This window comes from Heloderma suspectum, chromosome 3 (genome assembly GCF_057233095.1).
Source record: "Heloderma suspectum isolate Gila_16-S chromosome 3, 16-S_ref, whole genome shotgun sequence".
Lineage (NCBI taxonomy): Eukaryota > Metazoa > Chordata > Lepidosauria > Squamata > Helodermatidae > Heloderma > Heloderma suspectum.
This window is the reverse complement of record NC_139460.1, coordinates 107,965,852-107,992,587: the sequence shown is the minus strand read 5'-3', so window position 1 is coordinate 107,992,587 and position 26,736 is coordinate 107,965,852. Positions and strand designations below refer to the sequence as shown.

Genomic DNA, 26,736 nt, shown 5'->3' with positions numbered 1-26,736 from the left:
ATTTCATGCATACTTTGCAGGAATGCCCTTTAATTATTTATTTTTGGGAAAAGGTTGTAGGTGAAACATCAATAATTACACAAGTTACTATACCCTGTGACCCTCTAACAGTCCTGCTCAGATATACAGATGAACAGATAGATCTCATACATAAAAAGATGGTTCAGAGTCTGTTGATTGCTGCTAGAATTTTGTTTGCCAGAAACTGGAGGAGTAATGTTATTCCCACATTGAAAGAATGGTTGTGTAAGGTATGGAACGTTTCAGAGATGATTAAGCTAACAGAATATGTCCAGTAAAGAGATGGTAGACAAAAGTCTGCATGCTTTTTCAATGCCTAGCATCCTTTTATTGTTTTTATGAAGGCTCAATACAACTTGGACATTGACAGTTATAAATGTTTTTCCTTGTTATAATCTGTTCAAGAAGTAAAGTTTACCAATTTTTGACAAACTGTTTGTTTTGCTTTTTTACATGTTTAATCATAGAATCATATCATAGAATAGTAGGGTTGGAAGGGGCCTACAAGGCCATCGAGTCCAACCCCCTGCTCAATGCAGGAATCCAAGTCAGAGCATCCCTGACAAATGGCTGTCCAGCCTCGTCTTAAAGGCCTCCAGTGTGGGAGAGCCCACCACCTCCCCAGGTAATTGGTTCCATTGCCGTATTGCTCTGACACTCAGGAAGTTTTTCCTGATGTTCAGCCGGAATCTGGCTTCCTGTAACTTGAGCCCATTATTCCGTGTCCTGCACTCTGGGATGATCAAGAAGAGATCCTGGCCTTCTTCTCTGTGACAACCTTTCAAGTACTTGAAGAGTGCTATCATATCTCCCCTCAGTCTTCTCTTCTCAAGGCTAAACATGCCCAGTTCTTTCAGTCTCTCTTCATAGGGCTTTGTTTCCAGTCCCCTGATCATCTTTGTTGCCCTCCTTTGAACCCTCTCCAGCTTGTCTGCATCCTTCTTAAAGTGTGGTGCCCAGAACTGGACACAGTACTCCAGATGAGGCCTAACCAGTGCTGAGTAGAGGGGAACTAGTACTTCCCGGGATTTGGAAGCGATGCTTCTATGAATGCAGCACAAAATAGCATTTGCCTTTTTTGCAGCCACATCACATTGTTGGCTCATATTCAGCTTGTGATCGACGACAATTCCAAGATCCTTCTCGCTCGTAGTGTGGTTGAGCCACGTATCCCCCATCTTGTAACTGTGCATTTGGTTTCTTTTTCCTAGGTGCAGAACTTGGCATTTGTCCCTATTAAATGCCATTCTGTTGTTTTCTGCCCAGCACTCCAGTCTATCCAGATCACTTTGAATTTTGTTTCTGTCTTCCAAAGTATTAGCTATCCCTCCCAATTTTGTGTCATCTGCAAATTTGATCAGCATTCCCTGCACCTCCTCCTCCAAGTCATTAATAAAAATGTTGAAGAGCACTGGGCCCAGGACTGAGCCCTGCGGTACCCCACTCATTACCTCTCCCCAGCTTGAGAAGGTCCCATTGATAAGCACTCTTTGAGTCCGATTCTGTAGCCAACTGTGGATCCACCGGATCGTTGTTTCATCTAGCCCACTTCGAGCTAGTTTGCTCATCAGGATATCATGGGGCACTTTGTCGAAAGCTTTGCTGAAGTCGAGGTATATGATGTCTACAGCATTCCCACGGTCTACAAGGGAGGTGACTTGATCAAAAAATGAGATCAGATTTGTCTGGCAGGACTTGTTTTTGACAAATCCATGTTGGCTTCGAGTAATCACGGCATTGTTGTCAAGGTGCTTCCAGATGGATTGCTTTATGATCTGCTCCAGAATTTTCCCAGGGATTGATGTCAGACTGACTGGTCTGTAGTTCCCAGGTTCCTCCTTTTTACCCTTTTTGAAGATAGGGACAACGTTAGCCCTCCTCCAGTCATCTGGCACTTCCCCGGTCCTCCATGATTTCTCAAAGAGAATAGACAGCGGTTCTGAGAGTTCTTCTGCCAGTTCCTTTATGACTCTAGGATGCAGTTCATCTGGCCCTGGAGATTTGAACTCATTCAAAGTAATGAGGTGTTCCTTGACCATATGCCTGTCGATCTCAAGCTGCAATCCTGCCCCTTCAGCCTGTACTTCGCCTTTGCCAGGGGGGTCATAGACCCTCTTTTGGGAGAAGACTGAGCCAAAGTAGGAATTGAGCACCTCTGCCTTTTCTTTGTCATCTGTTATCATTTTGCCATCCTTATTTAATAGCTGAACAACCATTTCTTTCCTCTGCCTTTTACTATGCACGTAGCTAAAGAAAGCCTTTTTGTTGTTTTTAGCATCCCTCGCTAACCTCACCTCGTTCTCCGCTTTAGCCTTCCTGACGCCATCCCTGCAATTCTGTGCTACCTGCCTGTACTCTTCCTTTGTTACTTGGCCTTCTTTCCACTTCCTATATGTGTCCTTTTTTGTTTTCAGGTCATCCCTAAGCTTTTTGTGAAGCCACATTGGCTTCTTCTGTTGTCTTCCACCTTTTCTTCTTGTTGGAATTGTTTGTGATTGTGCCTTGAGAATTTCCTTTTTTAAAAGTTCCCACCCATCTTGGACTCCTTTTCTCGCTAGCATTGTTTGCCATGGGACCTTACTGATCATTGTTCTGAGTTTATTAAAATCAGCTTTCCTAAAATCCAGGGTACGCGTTTGAGTACACTCGGCTTTTGCTTCCCTTAGAACCAAGAACTCAAGTACAACATGGTCGCTTTCCCCCAGAGTTCCTGTAACTGCTACTTTATCCACTAAGTCATCTCTGTTGGTTAGGATCAAGTCAAGGATAGCCGATCCTCTAGTTCCTTCCTCTACTTTCTGTAGGAGGAAGTTATCCGCCACACAAGTCAGGAATTTCCTGGAGGGGCCATGTTTTGCAGAATTTGTCTCCCAACAAATATCGGGGAAATTGAAGTCCCCCATTACTACTACATCATGCTTCCTTAAAACATTGGCTATTTGCTTTTCAAAAGTTTCATCCTTGGCTTCTCCTTGATTGGGTGGCCGGTAGTAGACTCCGACCACCAGGTTCCTTTTATTCTTTGCTCCATTTATTTCAACCCAGATGCTCTCGATGGGGCTACCAAGCTCCTCCTCCTGTATTTCTGTGCAGAGATATGTATTTTTCACATACAGTGCAACCCCGCCTCCCTTTCTGTTCCTCCTGTTCTTTTTGAACAAGTTATATCCTTCAACTGCTGTATTCCAGTCATGAGAGTCATCCCACCAAGTCTCAGTTATACCTATCAAGTCATAATTTCCCTCCTGTATTAAGAGTTCAAGTTCGTTCTGTTTGTTTCCCATACTCTGGGCATTAGTATATAGACATCGAAGACCATGTGCTTCATAGTCTGGCTTTCTTCCTACATGTGTCTGAAGACTATTATTGGGCGCTATCAGCGCTGTTCTCTCCATTGGAGTGCATGCGCCTACGTCCATTGTTACCCCCAACATTACATCTCCCTTCCCCGTAGGATTCAGTTTAAAGCCCTCCTGATGAAGTTCTTCATGCTGTGGCCAAACACATTCTTCCCAGCCTTTGTGAGGTGCAACCCATCCCTAGCCAACAGCCCATCTTCCAGGAAGTATAGCCCGTGGTCCCAGAATCCAAATCTCTCTCGTCGGCACCACCTTCGTAGCCAGTCATTCACCCGTAGTATTTTTCGTTCCCTTTCTATCCCTCTTCTAACTACTGGAAGGATGGATGAGAAAACTATCTGGGCCCCAAAGTTCTTGAGTTTCCTTCCCAAAGCTTCAAAGTCTGACGTGATCTCTTCATAGCTCCGCTTGGCGGTATCATTTGTTCCCACATGGATGAGAAGAAAGGGATACCTGTCAGTGGGCTTTATGAGTGCAGGCAACCTTTCAGTCACGTCTCTAATCTGTCCTCCCGGGAGACAACATACCTGGCGAGTCCACGGGTCTTCGCGACATACTTGGGTCTCGATCCCACGCAGCAAGGAGTCTCCCACTACTACCACTCTTCTCTTCTTCTTCTTGTAGGCCTGGGTTTCATCGCCTCTGTTTGACTGACCTTTAGCCTCTTGCTCACTCTCATGCAGGTTCCCCTGTGATTCGTCCTCTGCAGGCTGTCCTCCAGTCTCATCTGCAAGTACCTGGAATCGGTTCCACAGCTCCACTGCTTCCACTGGTGCAGAGTGGCGTCTAGTTCTTCTTCTCCTAACTGTCACCGTTTTCCAAGGAGTATCCTCTACTCCATTTTTCTTCTCCTCAGCATTTCCCACTTCTGCCTCATCTTGCTGTTGCTCTTCAAGCTTCTGGTCTGCCCTTTGCTGCTGTAGTTCCCCCATTCTGTCCAAGAACTCTTCGTGTTCTCTTATTCCCCGGAGGGTTGACAGTCGCCGCTCCAGTCCACTTACTTTTTCCTCCAGCAGCGTGATCAACTTGCACTTGTTGCAGGTGTAGGCCATGTTGTTCTCAGGCAAGAAAACAAACATGGCACACACCTTGCAGGTCACCACCACTGGAGAGTCTTGTCCTTCCATAGCCCCTTTTCCCTTTTTGTGTCTAGCTTTGTGATTGTTCTAGACTAGCCTGTGCCTGCTCCTCTACTCAGTAGAGGTTAAAAGCAGAGTCCCACTGGTGTGGAAGTGTGTGTTACAAGACAAATAAATGGGAAAAAGTTATTTAAAAAAAAATGTTAGGGGCCTCCCCCTTGACCTCCCCTGCCGAACTCCCCTGGCCAACTCCTGTTTGCTCCCCCTGTTCGCTCGCTCTGTTCACTCGCTCTCTGGGAGCTTGCCTGCTTCTGTAGTCCCTGGACCAGCTGGAGCAGCTTGCTCTGCTCTGCTCAGCTGGGAGGCGGGAAACAGACTGAAGCTTCCCGCCCAGTCAGCTGCTGGGAGTACTCAGGCCACACCCCTCCAATTCAGTTGGAGCTCTCAGAAGCTCCTGGTGAGCTCACAGCCAGTCAGAAGGATAAAGGGCAGCGCCCTGGGCTTCCTGCAGCCCACTTACCTCTTAGCCTCTGTCTCCTTTGTCTCCTTTGTCTCTTCAACCACTGCAACTCCCCTGGCCAACTCCTGTTTGCTCCCCCTGTTCGCTCGCTCTGTTCGCTCGCTCTCTGGGAGCTTGCCTGCTTCTGTAGTCCCTGGACCAGCTGGAGCAGCTTGCTCTGCTCTGCTCAGCTGGGAGGCGGGAAACAGACTGAAGCTTCCCGCCCAGTCAGCTGCTGGGAGTACTCAGGCCACACCCCTCCAATTCAGTTGGAGCTCTCAGAAGCTCCTGGTGAGCTCACAGCCAGTCAGAAGGATAAAGGGCAGCGCCCTGGGCTTCCTGCAACCCACTTACCTCTTAGCCTCTGTCTCCTTTGTCTCCTTTGTCTCTTCAACCACTGCAACTCCCCTGGCCAACTCCTGTTTGCTCCCCCTGTTCGCTCGCTCTGTTCACTCGCTCTCTGGGAGCTTGCCTGCTTCTGTAGTCCCTGGACTAGCTGGAGCAGCTTGCTCTGCTCTGCTCAGCTGGGAGGCGGGAAACAGTAATAACATACTAAAGACGTGTTTAGAATGATATTTTGCATGAATGTTAGATAATGTAGATGCTTGTTTTTTGTATGATTGTTTATAGAATGTATTATAATACATAAAGAACAATAAAATAAGAAGATGGATCTGGGCAGGCACTGTACTTTAACAGGGTCCACTTCCATTTGCTGTTCAGTGGTGCCACCTTCCTCCATTTCCACATGCATTTCACTAAAGTGTCAGTTGCTTTACATACATAACAGGAAACTGTCAGTGCTACGCTAGTACTGACTTGAGAAGGGTGGGAGCACCTCCCCCTTCCAGCTCTACTTTTCAGGACAGAACAGATGAGTTAATAAAAGACAAATTAAAGGGCAAAAAACAAAAACCTACCTCAAACCTATTATACATGGTTTAGTGTTATGAGAACAAGACTAGCCTCCTCACCTCTCCTCCAGTGTGGTCATGAGGAGGAGACTGGAAGCTGAAACTTTTGTTTTAGATTAACTGCAGTTTAGTATGTCATCCAAACCTTAAACTGTGATTAATCTTAAGTATGGTTAGCGCAAACAAGCCAGCTTCATAAACTGTAGCAAAGTTAATCTTAGCAAAAGATGAACTTCCTTCTGTTAACCTTAGGAAAGATGAACTACAATTTGTTCAGGTTCAGAAGACATTGCAACTGCACTTATTAAGGGCGCAATCCAAACTCAGAGGCTGACGGGCTTTCTATGCATAGCAGGAGGAGCGCAGTGTTTTCTCCTGTCTAGCTGAGGCATTGAGAAGCAGGAGGGAAGAAAGCTGGGGTGGCTGGAGGATTGTTTGTAAGCCAGCCACCCTGGTCTCCTCCCCTCCCCACCCACTGGCACGCCCCCTTTTCCTTCCCTCCAAAGTCACCTTTGCAACCTCAGAGAGGCAGCTAGTGCAGTTTTCTCCATGCTGGCTGCAAGGGGGAGGGGGCAGGGAGCTCAGACGCCTGGTTCCAACCTCGGAACGCTGTCTCCGACCTCAGATTCAGGAATCCAAACTATCCTATGGCCCCCAGATGCTGTCTAGGGGCCATAGGATTGCTCTTTAAATAAAAGGAGTGAAAGCTTCTGAAATCATCCACATGGCTATCCCAGAGGAGGAGGGCAGAGTGTGCAAGCCTGAGGCTTGCTCAGGCTCATCTTCATAATCAGCCTGTGCAAGCATTAGGTTTAGTCTTACATGTAAACCATGGTTTACCAGTACATGCAAACATAGCATGCCACATGCTGTTCGGCTTCCAGGAAGACGAGAATGTGAGCTGAATTAAAGCAGTCCCCCACACACCTCTTTTTGTGTTGTTTTGACCAGAAAATGGTCAAAACTAAGCTGTTTGCAAAATGTGCGGTGAATACTCAAACAAACAAGAGCCACATATACCTTTTCTAGCCTAAAGGTCTTGATGGATGGACAATAGCTGAAACAAGACCCATTTGCATGTGCCACAAAGACAAGAGGGTGAGGTGCCTCAGATTACATGTGCTCTCTAGTAGAGTGATTTTTAGACAGCAATTCCAGTATCTAAAAACAAATAAACACGTGAAAAGGAAAAAAAAAAAGGTCAAACTATTTGAGCTCTTTCTTTTGATAGTTTAACAAAGAAGTAGGCATGTGAATCAGCAAGTATGGTTTCTAGAGTTACAAAGTTTTTCCCATGGTTAGTCATCCTTTTGAAATATATAAAACTTTCTGAATTTCTAAATTTGGGGTGTTGATGAGAACGTAAGAGCAGTGCCGGATCAGACCAAGTGTCCATCTAGCCCAGCATTCTGTACACACAGTGGCCAACTGGAAACAAAGCCCTATGAAGAGAGACTGAAAGAACTGGGCATTTTTGGCCTTGAGAAGAGAAGACTGAGGGGAGATATGATAGCGCTCTTCGAGTACTTGAAAGGTTGTCACAGAGAGGAAGGCCAGGATCTCTTCTTGATCATCCCAGAGCGCAGGACACGGAATAATGGGCTCAAGTTACGGGAAGCCAGATTCCGGCTGAACATCAGGAAAAACTTCCTGACCGTTAGAGCAATATGACAATGGCACCAATTACATAGGGAGGTGGTGGGCTCTCCCACACTGGAGGCATTCAAGATGAGGCTGGACAGCCATCTGTCAGGGATGCTCTGACTTAGATTCCTGCATTGAGCAGGGGATTGGACTTGATGGCCTTGTAGGCCCCTTCCAATCCTACTATTCTATGATTCTATGATCTATGATTCTATAACCAGCTGTTGATGGTAAACCCACAAGCAGGGCATGAGTGAAACAGCACCCTCCCACCCATGTTCCCCAGCAATTGGTGTACCTAGGCTCACTGCCTCTGGTTCTGGAGGTAGCACATAGACATCAAGACTAATAGCCATTGATAGCCTTTTCCTCCAGGAATTTGCCTAATCCTCTTTTAAAGCCATCCAAATTGGTGGCCATCACTACATCTTTTGGTAGCAAATTCCATAGTTTTATTATGCACTGTGTAAAGAAGTACTTCCTGTTATCTGTCCTGAATCTCCCGCCAATCAGCTTCATGGGATGACCCCGAGTTCTAACATTATGAGAGAGGGAGAAAAATGTCTCCCTATCCACATTCTCCACATCATGCATAATTTTGTAGGCCTCTATCATGTCTCACCTTGATTGATAACTGGCAAATAGAGGGAGAAAACGTGGAGGCAGTGACAGACTTTGTCTTTCTAGGCGCAAAGATTACAGCAGACGCTGACTACAGCCAGGAAATCAGAAGACGTTTACTTCTTGGGAGGACAGCAATGACAAATCTTGATAAAATAGTGAAGAGCAGAGACATCACACTGACAAAGGTCCACATAGTTCAAGCAATGGTATTCCCCGTCGTAACCTATGGCTACGAGAGCTGGACCATAAGGAAGGCTGAGCGAAGGAAGATAGATGCTTTTGAACTGTGGTGCTGGAGGAAAATTCTGAGAGTGCCTTGGACTGCAAGAAGATCAAACCAGTCCATGCTCCAGGAAATAAAGCCAGACTGCTCACTTGAGGGAAGGATATTAAAGGCAAAACTGAAGTACTTTGGCCACATCATGAGAAGACAGGATACCCTGGAGAAGATGCTGATGCTAGGGAAAGTGGAAGGCAAAAGGAAGAGAGGCCGGCCAAGGGCATGATGGATGGATGATATTCTGGAGGTGATGGACTCGACCTTGGGCGAGCTGGAGGTGGCAATGGCCGACAGGAGCTCTTGCATGGGCTGGTCCATGAAGTCACGAAGAGTCGGAAGCGACTGACCAAATAAACAACAAGAACAACAAACCATGTCTCCCCTTACTCACCTTTTTTCCAAGCTAAACAATCCCAGCTGTTGTAACCTTCCCTCATAGGGGAGTTGCTTCAGCCGCTTGATCATTTTAGTTGCCATTTTCTGCACTTTTTCCAACTCTACGATATTTTTTTTAGGTGCAGTGACTAGAATTGTACACAGTATTCTAAGTGTGGTCGCACCATAGATTTGTATAAGGGCGGTATGATACTGGCCATTTCATTTTCAACTCCCTTCCTAATTATGTCTAACATGGAGTTTGCCTTTTTTATGGCAGCCACAGACTGGGTTGACATTTTCATCGAGCCGTCCACCACAACCCCAAGATCTCTTTCTTGGTCAGTCTCCGCTAGCTCAGATCCCATCAGGTTATACTTGAAGTTGGGATTTTTTTGTCCCAATGTGCATCACTTTAGAGGGCAGGAAATAGTGCAGAGCACTTGCAGTGTTTTGTGTGCTTGCTATCCAGATGCTTGTACTAGATAAAACAGAAACAAGAATCATTTACCATACATAGATGACAAAGATTCCTACTGGTGTTTTCCTTCTGCCAGGCAGAATCAGAAGGCTGCATCAAATAGAACACAAAGCAACTCAAAACCAAAAACCCCAAATCAAACCACCAAAAAACCCAACCAAAGATCTGAATCGACCCACTAAGCAGGCTCAGAGCACTGGAGTTGCCACTGCCTGTTGTCCCTGACACTTCCTACTGCCCCCATACTCAACACACAAGTACTGCTGCCTACTGCTTCCCTACTTTCTGAGTTCGAAAGTCTTCCAGAGATCCAAAGATGCTGCTACCTATTTCCCTGCTGTTCCAGATCTCAGTCCACTGTCCTGCCCACACATGACAGTATAACCGACTGCAGTTCCTGCTAGTATTGGTGTTGTTGGTTCAGTTGAGAGCCAGTGTGGTATAGTGGCTAGAGTGTTGGACTGGGAGCTGGGAGATCTGGGTTCTAGTCCCCACTTGGCCATGGAAGCTCACTGGGTGACTTTGGGCCAGTCACAGACTCTCAGTCCAACCCACCTCACGGGGTTGTTGTTGTGAGGATAAAATCGAGGAGGAGGAAGATTATGTATGCTGTCTTGGGTTCCTTAAGGAGGAAAAAAGGCAGGATATAAATGTAATAAATAAATAAAGAATATCCTTAACACATTGCGATACCTGCACGTTTATTTGAAGTTTCAATTTTCTAATATATTAAACACCATTAAAATTGCATTAAAATTTTCAGCATGATATGAGATAATGCCAATGACAGAATATAAGGGCTGCAAGAGGGGAGCAGGGGTGGTTTGGTATTTATGCATGAGCGCCCAAATACTGAAACATAACACAAATACAAAATATGTATTAGGATTCATACTATGCATCCATGTGTCCAGTTTAAGAAATGGTCACAAGTGCTCAACTATCCTACTCCCACATTCATTATGGAATCATCCTCCACATTATAAAAGAAATGTACAACCTGATCCTAAACATGTTCAGCAGGAAGCAAACCTGACAGGTCCAGACTTGCAGCGCAATCCTAACCCTAGAACCACTGGCTAGAGATGGTTAGGATGGAGCAGAAGTGCCCCTCCACTACCAGAAAGGACCTCCACTAGCAAGGGGTGAGGGAACATCCACCTGAGAGGTCCGAGCTATACCTGGTAGCTCTGTGGGCATAAATTTAGCACCACTGGTAGGCCCACTGGCAGTAGATCCCAAAACAATGCATACTGGGATCCCTTCTGTTACCTTGGGATGACAAAGGATCAAGCCCCTTGCCTATGCCAGCCTGTATTTTCCCAGTGAAAGGGAATACATTTTTTAAATGCTAGCCACGGGGAAAAGAAGGTAAGTCCCACCACAACCTGCTCTGGGCAGCGTGAACTGGCAAAGATATAGAAGCGGTGGATGGTCAGCCACTTCACTTCTGCCCATCCTGACTTAGGATAACTCTTCCCCTTCCTAAAAGTGTTTACAATGGCAGCCCTACCTATAGCCCAGCACCGAGATTCCTCAGGATTCCGGTGACAAGCAATTCAAGGAGAAGTTAAAATCAGTCCCCCGATGTTCACAAGTGTGGTCCTCCACCTCAGATCCCACACTCTGTCCATCTGGCCCCGGGAGGTGATGCTGCCCACTGACCCTGAAGAGTGGACCTTGGACTCCTCCAGTGGGCAGGGGAGCATTCCTTAACCAGCTCCTCTTTCTGAGACCCTCTCCACTCAGAAGAAACCAGTGACTATTGGAAAGGGCACTGGACTTAAAAAGCCAGATGCAGCACTTGAGGTGGTGGAGTGCCCAGAGGGACTCTCCTGACGGGGTTATAAAGCCAAGGAAGTTGCTCTCAGCCAGTGCTGGGATTTGTCTTTACTTAGTGGCAGGATTGCTCTCCACAGTCCTGAATCTGAGCCTGAAGTCCCTAAATCAGCACCTGGAATTCTGTCTGGAGTTCTGAACCTATCCTAATCCAGACCTACTTTAGCTGCCCCCCAACCCTATGTCCCCTTGATTGTTACCATCTAATAGAGATGGTGAAACCCACAATAGAACAGGGCATTACAGCACCGTCTTAAACATATTGTCAATGCTGCCCATTAGGTGTGTTGCAAGAATTCAGACAGGGGCGCTCACATATGAGAACTTTTGCTTGAATTTTTATGAGCAGTGTGTGCTTGCCTTGATTCTGGTGGAAGCATTCTCCCTGTGCTTCCACTATGTTTTGCTTGTATTTGTCTACCAAAGAACAGCCATGTGCTTAGTATATATGAATAGGAGTTCAGGAGAAATCTAGTTTAAGGAGCTGAGTTTAAATCTGGAAGCCTTTTAAGCATTCTGCCTTATGACAGCCAAAGCATAAGAACACGTGCTGGCCTGCAAAGGACATGTAAGTGCAACAAAATAGTGATTAACAATACAGCAAAACATAGGCGTTGCTGCACTAGTGGAGCAATTGCACTTAAACCAAAAAGTAATTCCTGGAAGTAATTCGTGCTTGCTCTGGAAAATACATTCAGCATTTTCCTTTATTATATTTGGTGTGGTGTTTCACACCTCCTAAAAGAGTTTAGCCAACCATGGATGGACCCCAGTTACAATTGCCTTTCTGTATGAATTGCTGATGCAACAATTTTCTGTATGCCAATTCCTAGTATCAAGATTTATAACTAAATTTGGAATCTATATGTAAGGCCTGTGATTAGATGACTCTATGGCACTGTTTGCATTTGAAGTGAATTTTCTAGGAACCAGAAAAATCACCAGAGTTAGTGGAACACTTAACACACCTGGAATCGCAAGTGACAGTCCATACAGACACTACAGCAATTTGTTACAGCACTCACGAGTAGGTTCACGTGTAGGAATCAATGAAATTGTATAGCTGTATAGGCTGAATAAATATTTAATATTTGTTTCAACTTACAGATTTATAGGAACTACAAATTTTAGCATTGGGGGGGGTACACGTAAGGCCTGCCTGCAAACGTTTTATCTGTGTAGGAGGGGGGAATGTTAGCACAAGAAGCTTGGGAGTGGCAACTGGGATTATCAGTTGATGAAGCTGACTGAAGTTGGTTCAGAAGGGACCAAGAGAGCAGGCTGGAGGTTTTGGAAGAGGGAACTGGTGCATTACAGAGGACTGATGGATTTATAGTTTATGGATTTTATTTTCCCTCAGGAATACTGTTAACTATTCCTTCTCTTTGAATGTTCCTATATTTTGCATGTTCCGATATGTTCATTGTATATATCAGTTGTTTTTTGTTTGCCTTTCATCTGTAAATATTTAACTCTGTTCATTTATATTTACTAATTTTAAGTTCCTTTCAAAGTTCATGTTGTGTTTTGTTGGCTTAGGTGGGAGTGTGTACTGAATCCAGACTAATCCTGATGAAAAACTGACAGCATTGCATCAATTGGGGATACATATATATGGCGCACATTCATATGGACACTCCTTAGGGTCAAACTGCATGTTACCTTTAGTACATAACATGCAGCCTCATCCATTTTTTTTTGCTACTCAAAAGTAAGCACAAGAAACCCAATCCAGATTTGGACCCTAGCATGGGGCAAGGGCTTTAATCCTTTGCCCCCTTCTATTAGTTCTCCTAGATCTCTCAGCAGATTTTGATACCATTGACCATGGTGGGTTTTTTTGGACCATCTCTCTGGGATAGGACTTAGGGGCACAGCATTGCAGTGGCACCAGTCCTTCCTGGGAGGACAGATCCAGAAGGTCATGCTGGGGGACTTTTGTTCCACCCTTTAACCACTGACATTTGGGGTGCCTCAAGGTTACATCCTGTCCCTCTGCTTTTCAACATCTACCTGAAACCACTAAGAGAAGTCATCTTAGGCTGAAACATCATCAATATTCAGGTAATATTCAGGTAACACACAGCTCTATCTCTCTTTTCCACCATCTGATCCCAGGGAGGTAGCTGAAATTCTGGACAAATGTCTGGGCATAGGATAGATGAGGACTAACAAGATGAAACTTAATCTGGATAAGATGGAAATATTGTGGGTTGGGATGAGCCAGCTCAAGCATTAGGACCAGCATCAGTGGCCCTATTCTCTGGCCCACCAGCAAGAGCCATTGGGCTGGTGGGTACTAAGGATAAGCCTTTCTTGGTAGCGGTCCCACACACTTGGAACTCCTTCCCCAGTGAAATACACATGGCCTCATCACCGCTGGCTTAAAAAAACCCTGAAGACACATATTCCACTTGCTGCCTAAAAAAACCTTTGCAGCTGCTGTATGTGTTTAAGTGTAATATGTTTTATAATATTGTAAGCTGCCTTGTGAGGACAATGTGCCCTGAAAGGGAGAACAGCAACAGCAACAACAAAAGTTCAGGGCCGTCACCTACAATTTGCATAGGACCAAAAGCTTCTATTTATTTTGGCGGGACCTTTCCTTCCTATGCAAATTGTAGACACAGACCCCCTTCACAATCTGGATTGGGACCACAGTGGCAGAGCAAAGGGTTAAAGCCCCCCATCCCCACGCTACAGTCCCAATCTGTATTGGGTCTCACACACTTACTTTTGAGTAGGAAAAAAAACTGACACAGCTACATGCTATGTATTAAAGGTAACACCCAATTTGGCCTCGGTTTGTATGGACATTGTGCATTGCACAAATAGGGAGACGGTTTTCTGAGGCTTAATGATACTTTGATTCTGGTGAAGTTGTTTCCATTTTGTTGGTGAGAATCAAATATGGATGTTGAACCTGTTAGCTGGGTAAGTTTTTATTTTTAGGTGTATTTCCAGGGAGCAGTACTAGACATAAATAAGGATACTGCAATGTGTTACCACATCTTGGTCTCCTCTAACAAGTCTTCAAACAATAACAACAGTTTCCAACTTCTCTAAAGTCTGTTTCCATATGTGGAGGATTTCAGACTGTGGTGGTGCCACACCCATTTACACAGCAGAATGGGATAACGGAGGGGGCAGTACATCTTATGCCAACTTTCCTTAATCAGTGGTAACAGTCTTTACATGCACTTCTGGTTGTGCAACAGGATCTGGAATCTCAAGAAGCTGATATACAGACATGCCTCTATACCATGCATTCTTCAGTTTTATTCATTTTCATGAGAACTACAAAAGAACTCTTGAAGAGTAAAATACTGATAATGACACAGATCAACCTGTAAACTGTTCCGATTCCCTACTGCCTTATGTATCCCAAAGCTTTCTGCAGATATATGAAGCAAAACAGTTGCCATTATGATTAGGCTACAATGTTGGTTTCTATAAGCAAGCCTGGAAGAACTCCACATGCCTGCATATGGAATGCTGCATTTAATTTGACACAATCTGAGAAATGGCATAGAATTCTGATAATCTAAGCATTTGCTTCTACTAAAAAGCATTTTAGTGTCATGGCTGAGGAGCTAAGTTTGAAAAAATGAAGGCTGGATCTACAAAAGGATCCAGAGGGTGGGGAGCTTTGTGCCTGATATGAATATTTGCCTTTCCTTTATGATATCCTGGTACGCTCCCCTAAACATACAGCCCTATTATTGCTTACAGTTTACTTATACTTCTTCTCTTGGCACCACAGTGATCTCAGCTGAAAAGGTTTTTTTAATTCCCCATTTATATTGCAAAGCTGAACATAATTTTAAAATACAGCCCCCTAAATAGTCAGAGATTTGATAGCAAGACCACATTTACTTAGAAGTAGACCCACTGGCCACAGCGGGTCTTATCTGCTCCAGTTAGCCTGTATGACAATGACTTGCAAGCTTCCAAATACATACAACTCACACTTGCAATATACAGGCCTCTTTTGGGGGTTTACGTATAATATCATAAAGTAATAAGGAAACAGGGCCACTGACACTTGATGGGTCTGGTAAGAAGCCTCTAGGACAATGGATTGGAAGGAAGAGTGGTCAGCACAACAATATACCCAGTTAACACCATTTTAGAGCCTTTATTTGGTATCACCTTTACGTCAAGGTATTCCCATAAGCAGAAATAAGGACACAACATTACTTACCACAAGGCAAAGATCTGCTGAGTCGTGCTGTCTTATTATGGACCCAGTTATCACTCCTCCAGCGTATAATGGTGCCATCTTGGCAATTTTGAGTATGATTTATGTCTCCATTAGCCCACATTCTGAACATGTACAGTTCACCAATCATCCCATCTGGAGAAGATGAGGACATGCCAGGATTCTGTGAGCATCCAAGTAAAAGTTTCCCATTTGCAAGAAGTGGTCCAGTTTTAGGTATGTTTTCAGATTTTTTTTCTTCGTCATTTATATATATGCTCACTTCCTGCTGTTCACTTTTCCATATTATGCATACTTGGTACCAGGTGTTCTCATCCAGTTTTTCTGCCCAGGTTATTTCTTTGCCAAAAATCCAAACAGTCAATTTGTCACGTCTTCCTATAAGTCCAAGTTCATATGGGCCTGATGCCGACAGATTGCCATCAAGTTCGTTATTATAGACAAATGCTGTCCAAGAATTTTTTGGATAGTACAGTTTAAGATAAATGCAGACTGTGAAGTTTCTAAGTGGAGGCACAGAAATTCCAGGTGACAAAGTCCAGACTTCATTACATGAAGTATTAAACACAGCTCTGTATCGTCCTAAGAAACCATCCTGAGCTATAAGAAGAAAACAAACTTTTAAAATAATTTTGTACAAACATGACTAGCTTGTGCAGCATTATTTTGGTTTCTTATTTCTGTCTTTATGTAACCTCATGAGCAAGTAAAACTGTGTTTGAAACGCGTAGTATCCCTCAAATCATCTGACCGTTCTTAGCATATATCTTGCCTTCTGAGTTCTTGTACTACTTTGTTTGCAGGTGAATCAAAGCAGTGTGACTCCTTTTTCATGTTACAAGAGTAACATAAGAAGCAGTGCACCACATGGCAGAAGCCTGTACTGGACATTAACCCTCAGAAAAATAGGATAATGCTGGTATGGGAAGGAGTTACACTCCAGACTCCTTCCAGGTGATCTGGGCTTTCTCATGTTTAATTCCACCAAAGATATGGGAATGAGCAGTGTTTCTGTAGGCTCCATGCCACAGGGGTAACTCAAGAACCCAGTTTCAATAATTCTGAATCTTTTAAAGATTTGTATAGAGCCAATTCTTAATTTACACTGTTGAACTCACTGATTTGCAAGCTGTCAAGTAATTTCTTCAAAAGCAGATTTGCAACATCATTTGCTGATTGAATTATTATACACATAACTGTGACCCAAATAAACTAAATATGAGGGAAGGGATGTGAACTGTGTGATCCTTTTGGATTTATTTTGGCCTAGTACTTTCCACTCCCCAGAGGCCAACCTGTTCATTAGTGGGAAATATTGCAGCAAAAATATCACACAAAACTCTTCTCACCTACACCCTGATATATTCTCAGGACTGTAGTCATAACTGGCATAATTGAGTCCTACCTACTTCTGTATGCAGAAAACGGGCCCGTGCTATAATCATTATTGCTCATTGCTGTCAATCTTGGTTTTATGCACATGCAAAGGTAACAATTTGAAGACGGTTTGGAAGCTTCAACTGGTGCAGCATACAGCCACCTGGACATTTGTGGGGGCTGGGCAGTCAGCTCACGTGATTCCGATACTGCACCTGCTGCACTGGTTGCTAGTGTGTTTCTAAGCCCAATTTAAAGGGCTGGTTTAAACCTTTATAGCCTTAAATGGTTTGGGCCCAAACTACTTGAAGGACTGCTTTCTCCCATACCAGCCTTCCCATGCTCTGAGTTCATCAACAGAGGCCCTTCTCACCTGCCCACCACCAAGGGCTGTTAGTGGTGGTCCCACACCTCTGGAATCAACTTCTAACTGGGGTTCAACATTCCCTTCCTTTACAAGTCTTCAGGAAACCTCTGAAGACCAGCTATTTTCTCAGGCCTTTCCTTAAGTCTGTGCCTTTGGGTTTTATTGACAAGTCTTGTTTTTATTTATTTTAATTGGCAATCTCTGTTCTTATAGATTTTACTGAAACATGTTTTAGAATCATTAAAACTGAATCCACTTTGTGTGGTTTGTATCTTGTATGCCATTCTTAAAGGCAGCCTAGAAATAATCATAGACAGATTGGTATAGATAATATAGATATAGACCAATGTAATCATTCATAATACAGTCTGGCTGGATTTGGTCTAAGATTTAATATTATATTGTAACAGGGTTACCTTCATGCTTACTGAGAATTTTAATGTTTTTATTATCTTCTTTAGATCATTTTTGGTAAACTGACTATTTTCTTTACCTGTTTGTATGCATGTACAAACTTAATTTTAAAAATGTGACCAGTGCACACAACCAAGAACAATGGTTGCTGTATTTTTTATGCACATAAAAATAAACATGGTGGTAGGGATCTTACCACAGGACAGGGAACAAAGAGGCAGGGACAGCAGAGGAATCAGCAACAATTTGGACAGGCTGCAGCTACAGTCCTGTGCACTTGCATTCAAACAAAACCCATGACATCCAGGGGCAAATTAAACCCAAGAACTAGCCCCTATCCACAATCTCAATATGTAGATGTTTGAAATGACTTGAAATATTCTAAATAGCAATCTACTGAAGCAAATAAAAAGATTAGCCAGATAAACTGCCATGTTCTTCCAAGCACGCTCAAGTGCATGTAAATTCCATCAAGTGCAAAACTCATAGTTAAAACAGGACTAGAACCATTTCCAGGGACCATAAGTACTGAGTTACACTGCCTATATAAGTAAACCACTATTCAAAGATGTTTGATGTATTTAAGAGCCTGGGAGCAAGTTATTTTGTGAATCTAGAGTGAAAAGTAAAAGGCTCAGACACTACCTGCCCTTCACCTCACTCTCCCCAGACAGAAACATATGATTCACTCAGACAAAAGTTGGGGTTATCTGTTCATATCTCCCTGAGGTCATGATCTATACCCCTCTTTCAATTCAGAGATGAACTGTAGTTTCAGAGAGAACCTGGATACCAGGGCCATTCCTACCATTAGGCAGAGTGAGGTGACTGCCTCAGGCCGCTGATTTTGAGTGTCATGAAAGGGCAGCAAATTGTTATTTGATTTATTCTTATTGTACTTTTACTCTCAGCCAGAGGGAGAAATACTTGGGGGATTTTCTGCCAAAGTAACTTGGCTAGCCTTGGATACTATGCACCTTGACTTGGGGTGGGGCGATGTTTGTTGCTGAGCCTCAGGGAGTAAAATATCTTGGGACAGCCCTGCTGGATACACATAAAGCTGGTATTCAGATCAGTCAGGCATTCTGTTCTGGCCTGGGAGATCATATAGAAATGGACAGAAAGGGTGGGAGAAAGGTTCTGTAGCTTGCTCATGCTCATACCGGATTCATAAATAATATGAAAAATCTAGTATTTAATTACCTAGAGAAACAGGCACTACTGAACAGTATCTGAGTTTTGTATGAAGGCACCCAAGCTGGACTCATTAATATCCCTATAAAGAACAATTCCATAGATGTTCTAGAATTCTACAAATGCTGATCACTAACATTTTAAAATCATATGTTATGTGTTGAAAACACGAGCAGTTTGATTAAAGTGATTCTTAAAATCTAAAATTAATTTTGGTTTGCTTCCCTTATTATTTGAACCGACGTTACTTCACCAAGCCATGATCCCTAATTAGCTTACTTCATAGGGCTGGAAAGCATACATCAAAAAGTGCTGTAGAAATTATAAATATTACATGTATTTTAAAAATATTTGGAATATATTATTACATATACCTGTTGCACCTGACTTCCATGAAAATATAATTCATTAATGTTTAGACAGAAAAAATCCTATGCATGTTTAGACATAAAAAGATCCTTCACCTCCTAGCACACCCTAGCCAGTTGTAGGGCTTTTTTTCTAAGTATGCATAGGACTGAGCCTTAAGACTATTTTTTCTTCAATGTAACTCACAGTGACGTATTTTCAGAGACAACGTTTGGATTAATGTGGAAAATAAAATCTTACCTCTGCCAGAAGGAGCCAGAAACAACTGAAGCAAAAGGAGTGAGAGAGAAACCTTACGTTTTAGTAAGATTTCCCATACTCTGTCAGCACAGCTATGGTATATTCCACAGGAAATCATCCTAGAACACACAAGAAAACATCTAAAAACAACTACATACCATAGATATTAATTATCCTAACTGGGAAGGATTTTTCCTTCTGTACTTATCTCAATGATTTTCAGGTTGTGTTTCAGGATTGCTTGAGAGCTTATCACAAGTTCTTTCTTTAAGGAAAAGATCTGTAACAGTGGTCACACTCTGCTAAAAAAAAACAGCCTGTCCTTTATTATCATCTTCACCGCCATATGAAGTCCCAAGAGAGTACTGGGTGTGTCAGTTTATGCAGGGCAGCAGAAAAGGCTAATAGGGCTGTTGTTCCAATCCTCCAGATGAATAGGTTGACCACGTCTGAAAAGCCCCCAAAGAGGAAATGCATCACGAAAAAGAGTACAAACGATGGCACTGATTTGCATAAAATTGGCATGTGCTATTTTATATGTATAGATGTAAATTTAGAAATCATAATTATAATTTAAATAGAAATGCAGTACATCTCACTACAGTGTGGAAGAGTATGACCAGTTGACCCATGTGTCTGCCTGTTCAGGTGCTAACTGTTGATGGACAACAGTAATTATGGTTCTTTATCTTTAAACTGGAATTGGACAAGACAGCCCTTGAAACAGCGCACACCTTCAAATAGAGGACTGTCCTCTGTGAAACAGGACACATGGCTACCTTATCAACTTAGTACGTGCCTTAGAAAATGCCTTAGAATCTTCTGCAGTGTGCTGGGTTACAATGACAGAAGAACAGGGGGTTTTCATCGGATGTTGATGTGGAAAGAGGTCCAAAAATGGAAAGCTTGAAGTTCACTCATTTATCTACTAGTAGGCTGATCATTTTAATAGACTACAAATGAAAATAACAATGTAATAAATTTTGTATTCACAAGCAAAGAAATGCAGCCAGTACAATTTAAAAAACTAAAAACCAGTATTTTTCCTATGCAATAATATTATTTAGACAACTACCAAGAAACTTATACAAATTTGTGCTTATACGTTATTGGACATTTTATGTATATGGCAGGAATGAGTTGGAAGTAGGAATTTCTTTTATTCACCAAACTAGGAGATACTACCTAATCACTTTGACATTTTTGGCATCCATCAGGTTTTATTTTAGTTCACCGTTAATGCTGTATAAGCAATGCTAATGTGTGTACTAGGATAATTTTTTCTTTCTCTGAGATGAGAATTGTAGCCAAGATTAATCTACAATACATTATATGCAAAAGCAGATCATATTTCCACTTAAAAACCACACATATCTGATACAAAATCACTTTAGAGCTTAGAGCATTACATACAACTCTCTGGAAATCAGAACCAGTTAGGTGACTCCTTTGCATAAGTTGTTAAGGCCACAACTCTTTATCTCTATGCTGCATCCCCAAAACACTGGTAGCACAAAGTTTAATACTTGATTACAATTTGTTACTCAGTATTCCAGTGAGATATGTCCTTCTATTAAATGGTGTTGTGCTCTTTTGGAATAAAACATGACATTTATAGATTTTGGTTCTTGAGCTCAGCTAAATAATTTTGTTTTCTTTATGTAAAACTTTAATCATGTTGTTATTTGATGGCAAATTAATTTTTCAAAGAAACACGCTTCTAGTTCCATGCACCCAAAAGGCATTTGAGCTTCTCTTCCCAAAACAACAAGCCTCACCCCCACCCTGGCCACATCACAAATTGCTTTTGAAACTCAGGGGACTTTCAAAAGAAGTTTGTGACATGGATTGGTAGGAGGGGAGCTGCCATTCAACATTAAAAAAAAGTTTGCAATTCTACTAGGCACACCAAATCTTTATAAAGGTCTTTTTAAAAGTAATTACTGGGACCCTGGCTAGTATCTTTGGGGCCAAACAAACTCTCATCTAAGTGAGTGTGTGTGTGTGTGTGTGTGTGTGGTGTGTGTGTGTGTGTGTGTGTGTGTGAGAGAGAGAGAGAGAGAGAGAGAGAGAGAGAGAGAGGAAGGAACGGAGATCCTTATTAAATTATCTGTTAATAATACTATTTTATTTTAAGCTTAGGGGAGGGGTTATTGCTTATTGATAAAGCAGGTGCTTTGCATGCAGGAGACCCATGTTCAATCCCTAGCATTTTCAGTTTAAAGCAGGGGTGGGCAACATTCAACACCCATGGTTATCTTTGCGGGGCGCTGCCCCACTACTCCCATCCCTACCTAATTAGTTGCAACAGCAGCAAAAAACATGGTGATTTTGCAAGGAAACAAGGTTTGTGGGGGGGACACCCTTGCTTGCAAGCAAATTCACGCTTCCAGAGAAACCTGGAGTGCAATTCTGCTTGCAGACAAGGCACACACGCCCGCTACATCTTGTTTCCTTACAGAATTGCCACATTTTTTGCCACTGCATCAAATTTGGCAGCTATTTTGGTGGCGTTCGGAGTGCAGTGCAGTCCCCAGGGCAGTCCAGCAGGGACTGTACAGTCCACAGACTCCTGGAGGTTGCCCACCCTTGGTTTATAAGGATCAGATAACAAGTGCCATGAAAGATTTCTCTGTCTGGGAACCTGGAGAGTTCCTGCCAGTCAGAATATACACTAGAATCTAGGTGTCCAAACAGTCTGATGATAGAGGCTTCCAGTGTTCCTATGCTTGGGCTATCCTACCAGTAATGAATCCTCAGGCCATGATCGTTGTTTAAGAAAACCACTCAGAACAAGCAACTGCTGTGAAATGCCCAAATTTGCTATTCTGCACACTTATACTATATCAAAAATAAAGAGCAACACTAAAGCTTACTGCTCAATGTTTTTTAAAAAAGAAAAGAAAAGAAAGAAAGGAGCTAGCCTTCTCTCTATCCTGAAAATAACACTCTCTGCAGTGCAAACCCTTGCTCCAGTCTCAGAAGGATGAGGGCTGTCTGCCGATAGTTGGTGGTGAGAAAGTGGAATTTGCTTCTTTATCATTGCTTCACATGTTGAATAGCTGAACACAGGCATTTCATGTCGCAGAGTACTCCAGGTCTGCTCTCCCTCCTGCTATAAAACAAATGAAATCCTGAATGATTCCTGAATGATCCCTGCTAGACAGATGGCACGACTCACTGCAGCAATGTGAACGCTGGATAAATAACTGTCCTGGATGTCTTCATTTCTCAGAGCTACTAAAGAAAGAACAAGTGCTCAAGATGAGAACTAGCTACTTGGGGCCAGGGTACTCTCAAAGACTGCCCCCTCCTGCATGAGCCTGCCCAAACTTTGTGAGCATAATCTGAAGCCCTGTTGCATGTCCCACCTCCTAGAGAAGTGAGGTTAGTGAGTACTTGTATCAGGGCCTTTTGTGCCGCAGCACCCCAGTTGTGAAACACCCTCTGTAGGGGGTTAAGGTAGCCGCCCCTTTAGTATTCTTTAGATGGCTGGTGAAGACGATCTTGCTCCACCAAGCTTTTAATAGTTAAGCTGCTCTTTGTTTTTATCATTCTTCGCCAGTTTTAAAATATGTTTTAGGTTTTTTATTTTTATGTTTGTATTTTTATTGTACATCGCCTGGAGCACTCACTGACTGGAAGGATGATCCAAAAATATTCCAAATTAATAAAATAAAAAAAAACAAACAACTTTACCAGGCCTGAATATTTGAATGTGGTTGAACTGTGGATCAGCAAAGTTTAATGTGTGTAAGGAGCTTGCAATCCAATCATTCACTTAGTCAGCTATTTTACTTTGAAATACTTCATTTATATTTAAGAATGTAAGAACTTCCCTACTTGATTAGATCATGGTCCATCTAATTTATCATTCTGTTTCCATCAGTGGCCAGCCAGCCAGAAGGCAGGGTTATAACCTCCCTGTGTTACATCCACCCAGTGTAAGACATTCAGACATAATTAGTCTCTGAATACTTTGAGGGTGTGAGTTCTTGTAATTTGAATATCAAGTGAAATGAAAAGGTAGTGTGATCAGGGTAGTATGATTTTAAACAAGGTATAATCTTTGGATAGCACTTAATTAAACATTACTCCAGAATAGTTTCCAGATGTTCCTTTGCGGAAAGGGTTTCTTTACATCACTTGAGTACTTGCATTAGTGCTGTTAACATTAATTTACTTTCATGAAGAAGATAGCAGTATACCTATTTACCCATGGTATGTTTTAACAGCTGTCCCCTATTCAAACCTAAGTGAATGCATGGACAAAAACCACAGAGACTTATCCAAAAATTGGCATTGCAGTACAAGGGTCCCTGCCTGTTCTTCTCATTACTTTCTGTGGTTATTAGAAAGTGAATCTGTTATGTTTCCAGATTTGACATTCAAAAATAGTAAAACTTCTATTATTATTTTTAAAGGTTGGCACAAGAAAATAATGGACAAGGTACATACACTGGAAAGTGTTATGTCACTGTGAAAACTGGCACTGATTTAATAGCAAAAGAAGCAACGTCTTTACAAAATGTTGCCCTAATTTTTTTCTGTAGGTTTTTCCAGGAGGCATGAAAACGCAAGCCACAATTCACTGAAGTAAAGAGCACTACACCCACTCCCATACAGTAATGAAATAGCTTTTCTGAAGTCTCTCACTGGATCACCAGCAATGCATCATATGGACTTATAGCAGATATGAAGACAAATGTGCTTCTTTTGAAGCCTGAAGACGTACATAAACTTGAATGTCCCTGGCACACAAGCATTAAAAAAAATTACCTATCTACACCACTGGGACTAGATGTATCCAAATGAAGGGAGATATGAGCAATTTTATCATCAAAATGTCTCGCAAACATGTCACATAGCACAATGGAGAGTTCCGTTTACAGAGTTGTAAACAGCTCTGAACCACTTAGAAAAGCTCCACTGGATGACATTCCAGGGATGCAATAGCAGCAGAGACTGTTTCCTCACTGCCAATACTGCCACAGGGTAGGCTCAATAATGAGCTCTTAATTGTGTTCAGTCGTATGCACGTTGAGTTTTTTACCACTTACATTTTAGCTGCATTCCTGCCTATTTAATCACCTATTTAATAATCGCTGTTAGTTCTCAGGAACCAACCAGGCTCAGCATAGCAGAAGATGACACTCAAGGGATGATCATCTCTACAGCCCAAGTCATCTCCATATTTTGTTTATACATTTCCAATATTTATAATGTACTTCTATGTCCACCCACGACACTGACTTATCCACCCATGGCTCACAGAGTGACTAAAGCTTCAACAGCAGTGCCAGACACACCAAGACGAAACTCCCCAAGGACTGTCAGGGATCCATCCAATTCCATAGGTCCATCACTCCTGCCAAGGATACAAGGTCAGTCTAAAGCTCAGTCTAAACCTCCACTGGAAATGAGCTGACCATGACAAAAGAGTGGCAAAAACATAATTCACAACCAGATCACCATCTTCCCACCCAGCAGAGAACACTATGCCCAGAACGTGACCAGAAGCATGCATCAGGCCAAATGCTGATTTGCATGGTTGTCATGATGGCTGTGAAGCACTGAGCTGCTCTAACAAGATGGTATGGCATGGATGTTGAGGTCTCAGAATGTTGAGGTATTCATAATAATGTCTGAAACCACCTCCATCATCTTAGGTAGGGAGACCATGAAGGAGTGGAGTGGTCAGTATATTATCTGAATCCCCAGTCTGAGTGCCCATCACAAGGTGCAAACAGTCGAAATTGGTACCCCAGACAGGTGAAAAGCCTGGAAGGGGGGGGGGGATTCTTATAGACCACAGCAACTTCTTCTCCTTGTAGGCGCTATGCCAAGAAACCAGATAAGCACAGCTGATACAAAAAAACTCTTTGAACCTCATCCACCTGGGTCTCAGTAATATAAACCAGCTCAAAACTCTCAACCATAACAAGATCATGGATGGTTTTTGTTCCATTATTGCATTGAATGTGTTTGTTTCACAAAATCTATGTGCTCTTTCCACTGAAGTATCATTTACAAAGATACCAGCCTAATTAAGCCTAAACAAACAACCCTTAAGAATATAATGAAGCAAATGGCAAACATAACCTTGCTGCTACATCTTGTTTCTTCCATCTATACTACACCTGCTTATAGCTGAGCCAAACCCTTTCTATTATCTTCCAATGGTTCAACAATAGATGGAACCTTAAATATGGTGTCCTTTGCTCCTTTAAATTAGAAGGCCTGGGACACATTAGCAAAGACTTCAATCTTATGCACAGTTACAGTGGGACTTACATCTGAGTAGACAGGCTTCAGCTGCCCATTTGTAAACTCCTTCTATGCTTCTGTACAAAATGCTGTTCAGAAGGGATCTCAAAGCTAATATAATATTAAACCCAGCATTATTTGTAGCTAGAGATGGACAGATCAGTCTATTCCTGGCCCATGTCAATTTTGCATGTGTTCACTCATAACTCCATTCCATTCCCACATTAATCAGTGATTAATCTAGCAGGGATCTGTTCTTGGCTCTCTGCTGTCCAGTCTCTACATACACTGTTCCTGGGTGACCTTATCAAACGTTAGTGTTGCCTATACACTGAAAACGTTCATTGAGATCTACTTTAGAACTTTATGTTCATCCAGTCCTACATATCCAATTGCTTGTTTGATATTTCCACTTCAATGTTTCATCCTCATTTCAAACTTAATGCTCAGTTCGCACATCACAACAACCCAGGATTTTTTTTAAAAAAACACAACAACTCAAGGTTTTACAACAACCTAGAGTTGTTGTACCCCTTCATGGATCACTGCCTTGTTGTGGCAAAGGGGCTTGCGTAACTCAGTGAAGCCATAAACTATGCCGTGCAGGGCCACCCAAGACAGACAGGTCATGGTGGAGAGTTCTGACAAAATGTGGTCCACTGCAGAAGGACATGGCAACCCACTCCAGTATTCTTGCCAAGAAAACCCCATGGAACATATCACAAGGCTAAAAGATATGACACCGGAAGATGAGCCCCTCAGGTCAGAAGGTGTCCAATATACTACTGGGGAAGAGCAGAGGGGATTTCCAAGTAGTGCCAGAAAGAGTGAAGCGGCTGGGCCAAAGCCAAAAGGACACTCAGCTGTGGATGGGTCTGGTGGTGAAAAGAAAATCCGATGCTGTAAAGAACAATATTGTTTAGGAACCTGGAATGTAAGATCAATGAATCAAGGTAAGCTGGAGGTGGTCAAACATGAGATGGCAGGATTGAACATTGACATCTTGGGAATCAGCAAACTAAAATGGACAAGCATGGGCGAATTTAATTCAGGTGACCATTATATCTACTACTGTGGGCAAGAATCCCTTAGAAGAACTGGAGTAGCACTCATAGTCAACAAAAGGGTGGGAAAAGCAGTACTGGGGTACAATCTCAAAAATGATAGAATG

The 26,736-nt window shown here is 42.7% G+C and overlaps 1 protein-coding gene across 1 annotated transcript in view; it reads right to left on the bottom strand.

Moving 5' to 3' along the window:
* ADGRG2 (adhesion G protein-coupled receptor G2) overlaps window positions 1-26,736 on the bottom strand; it is a 78,264-nt gene that overhangs the window by 44,782 nt on the left and 6,746 nt on the right. Inside the window, exons 2-3 of the mRNA XM_084841748.1 lie at window positions 19,299-19,417; window positions 15,320-15,937 (exon numbers count right to left, since the gene is read on the bottom strand). Coding sequence (XP_084697874.1) covers window positions 15,320-15,937; window positions 19,299-19,416 — 736 coding nt within the window. The 5' untranslated portion in view covers window position 19,417. The remainder of the gene's footprint in view (window positions 1-15,319; window positions 15,938-19,298; window positions 19,418-26,736) is intronic.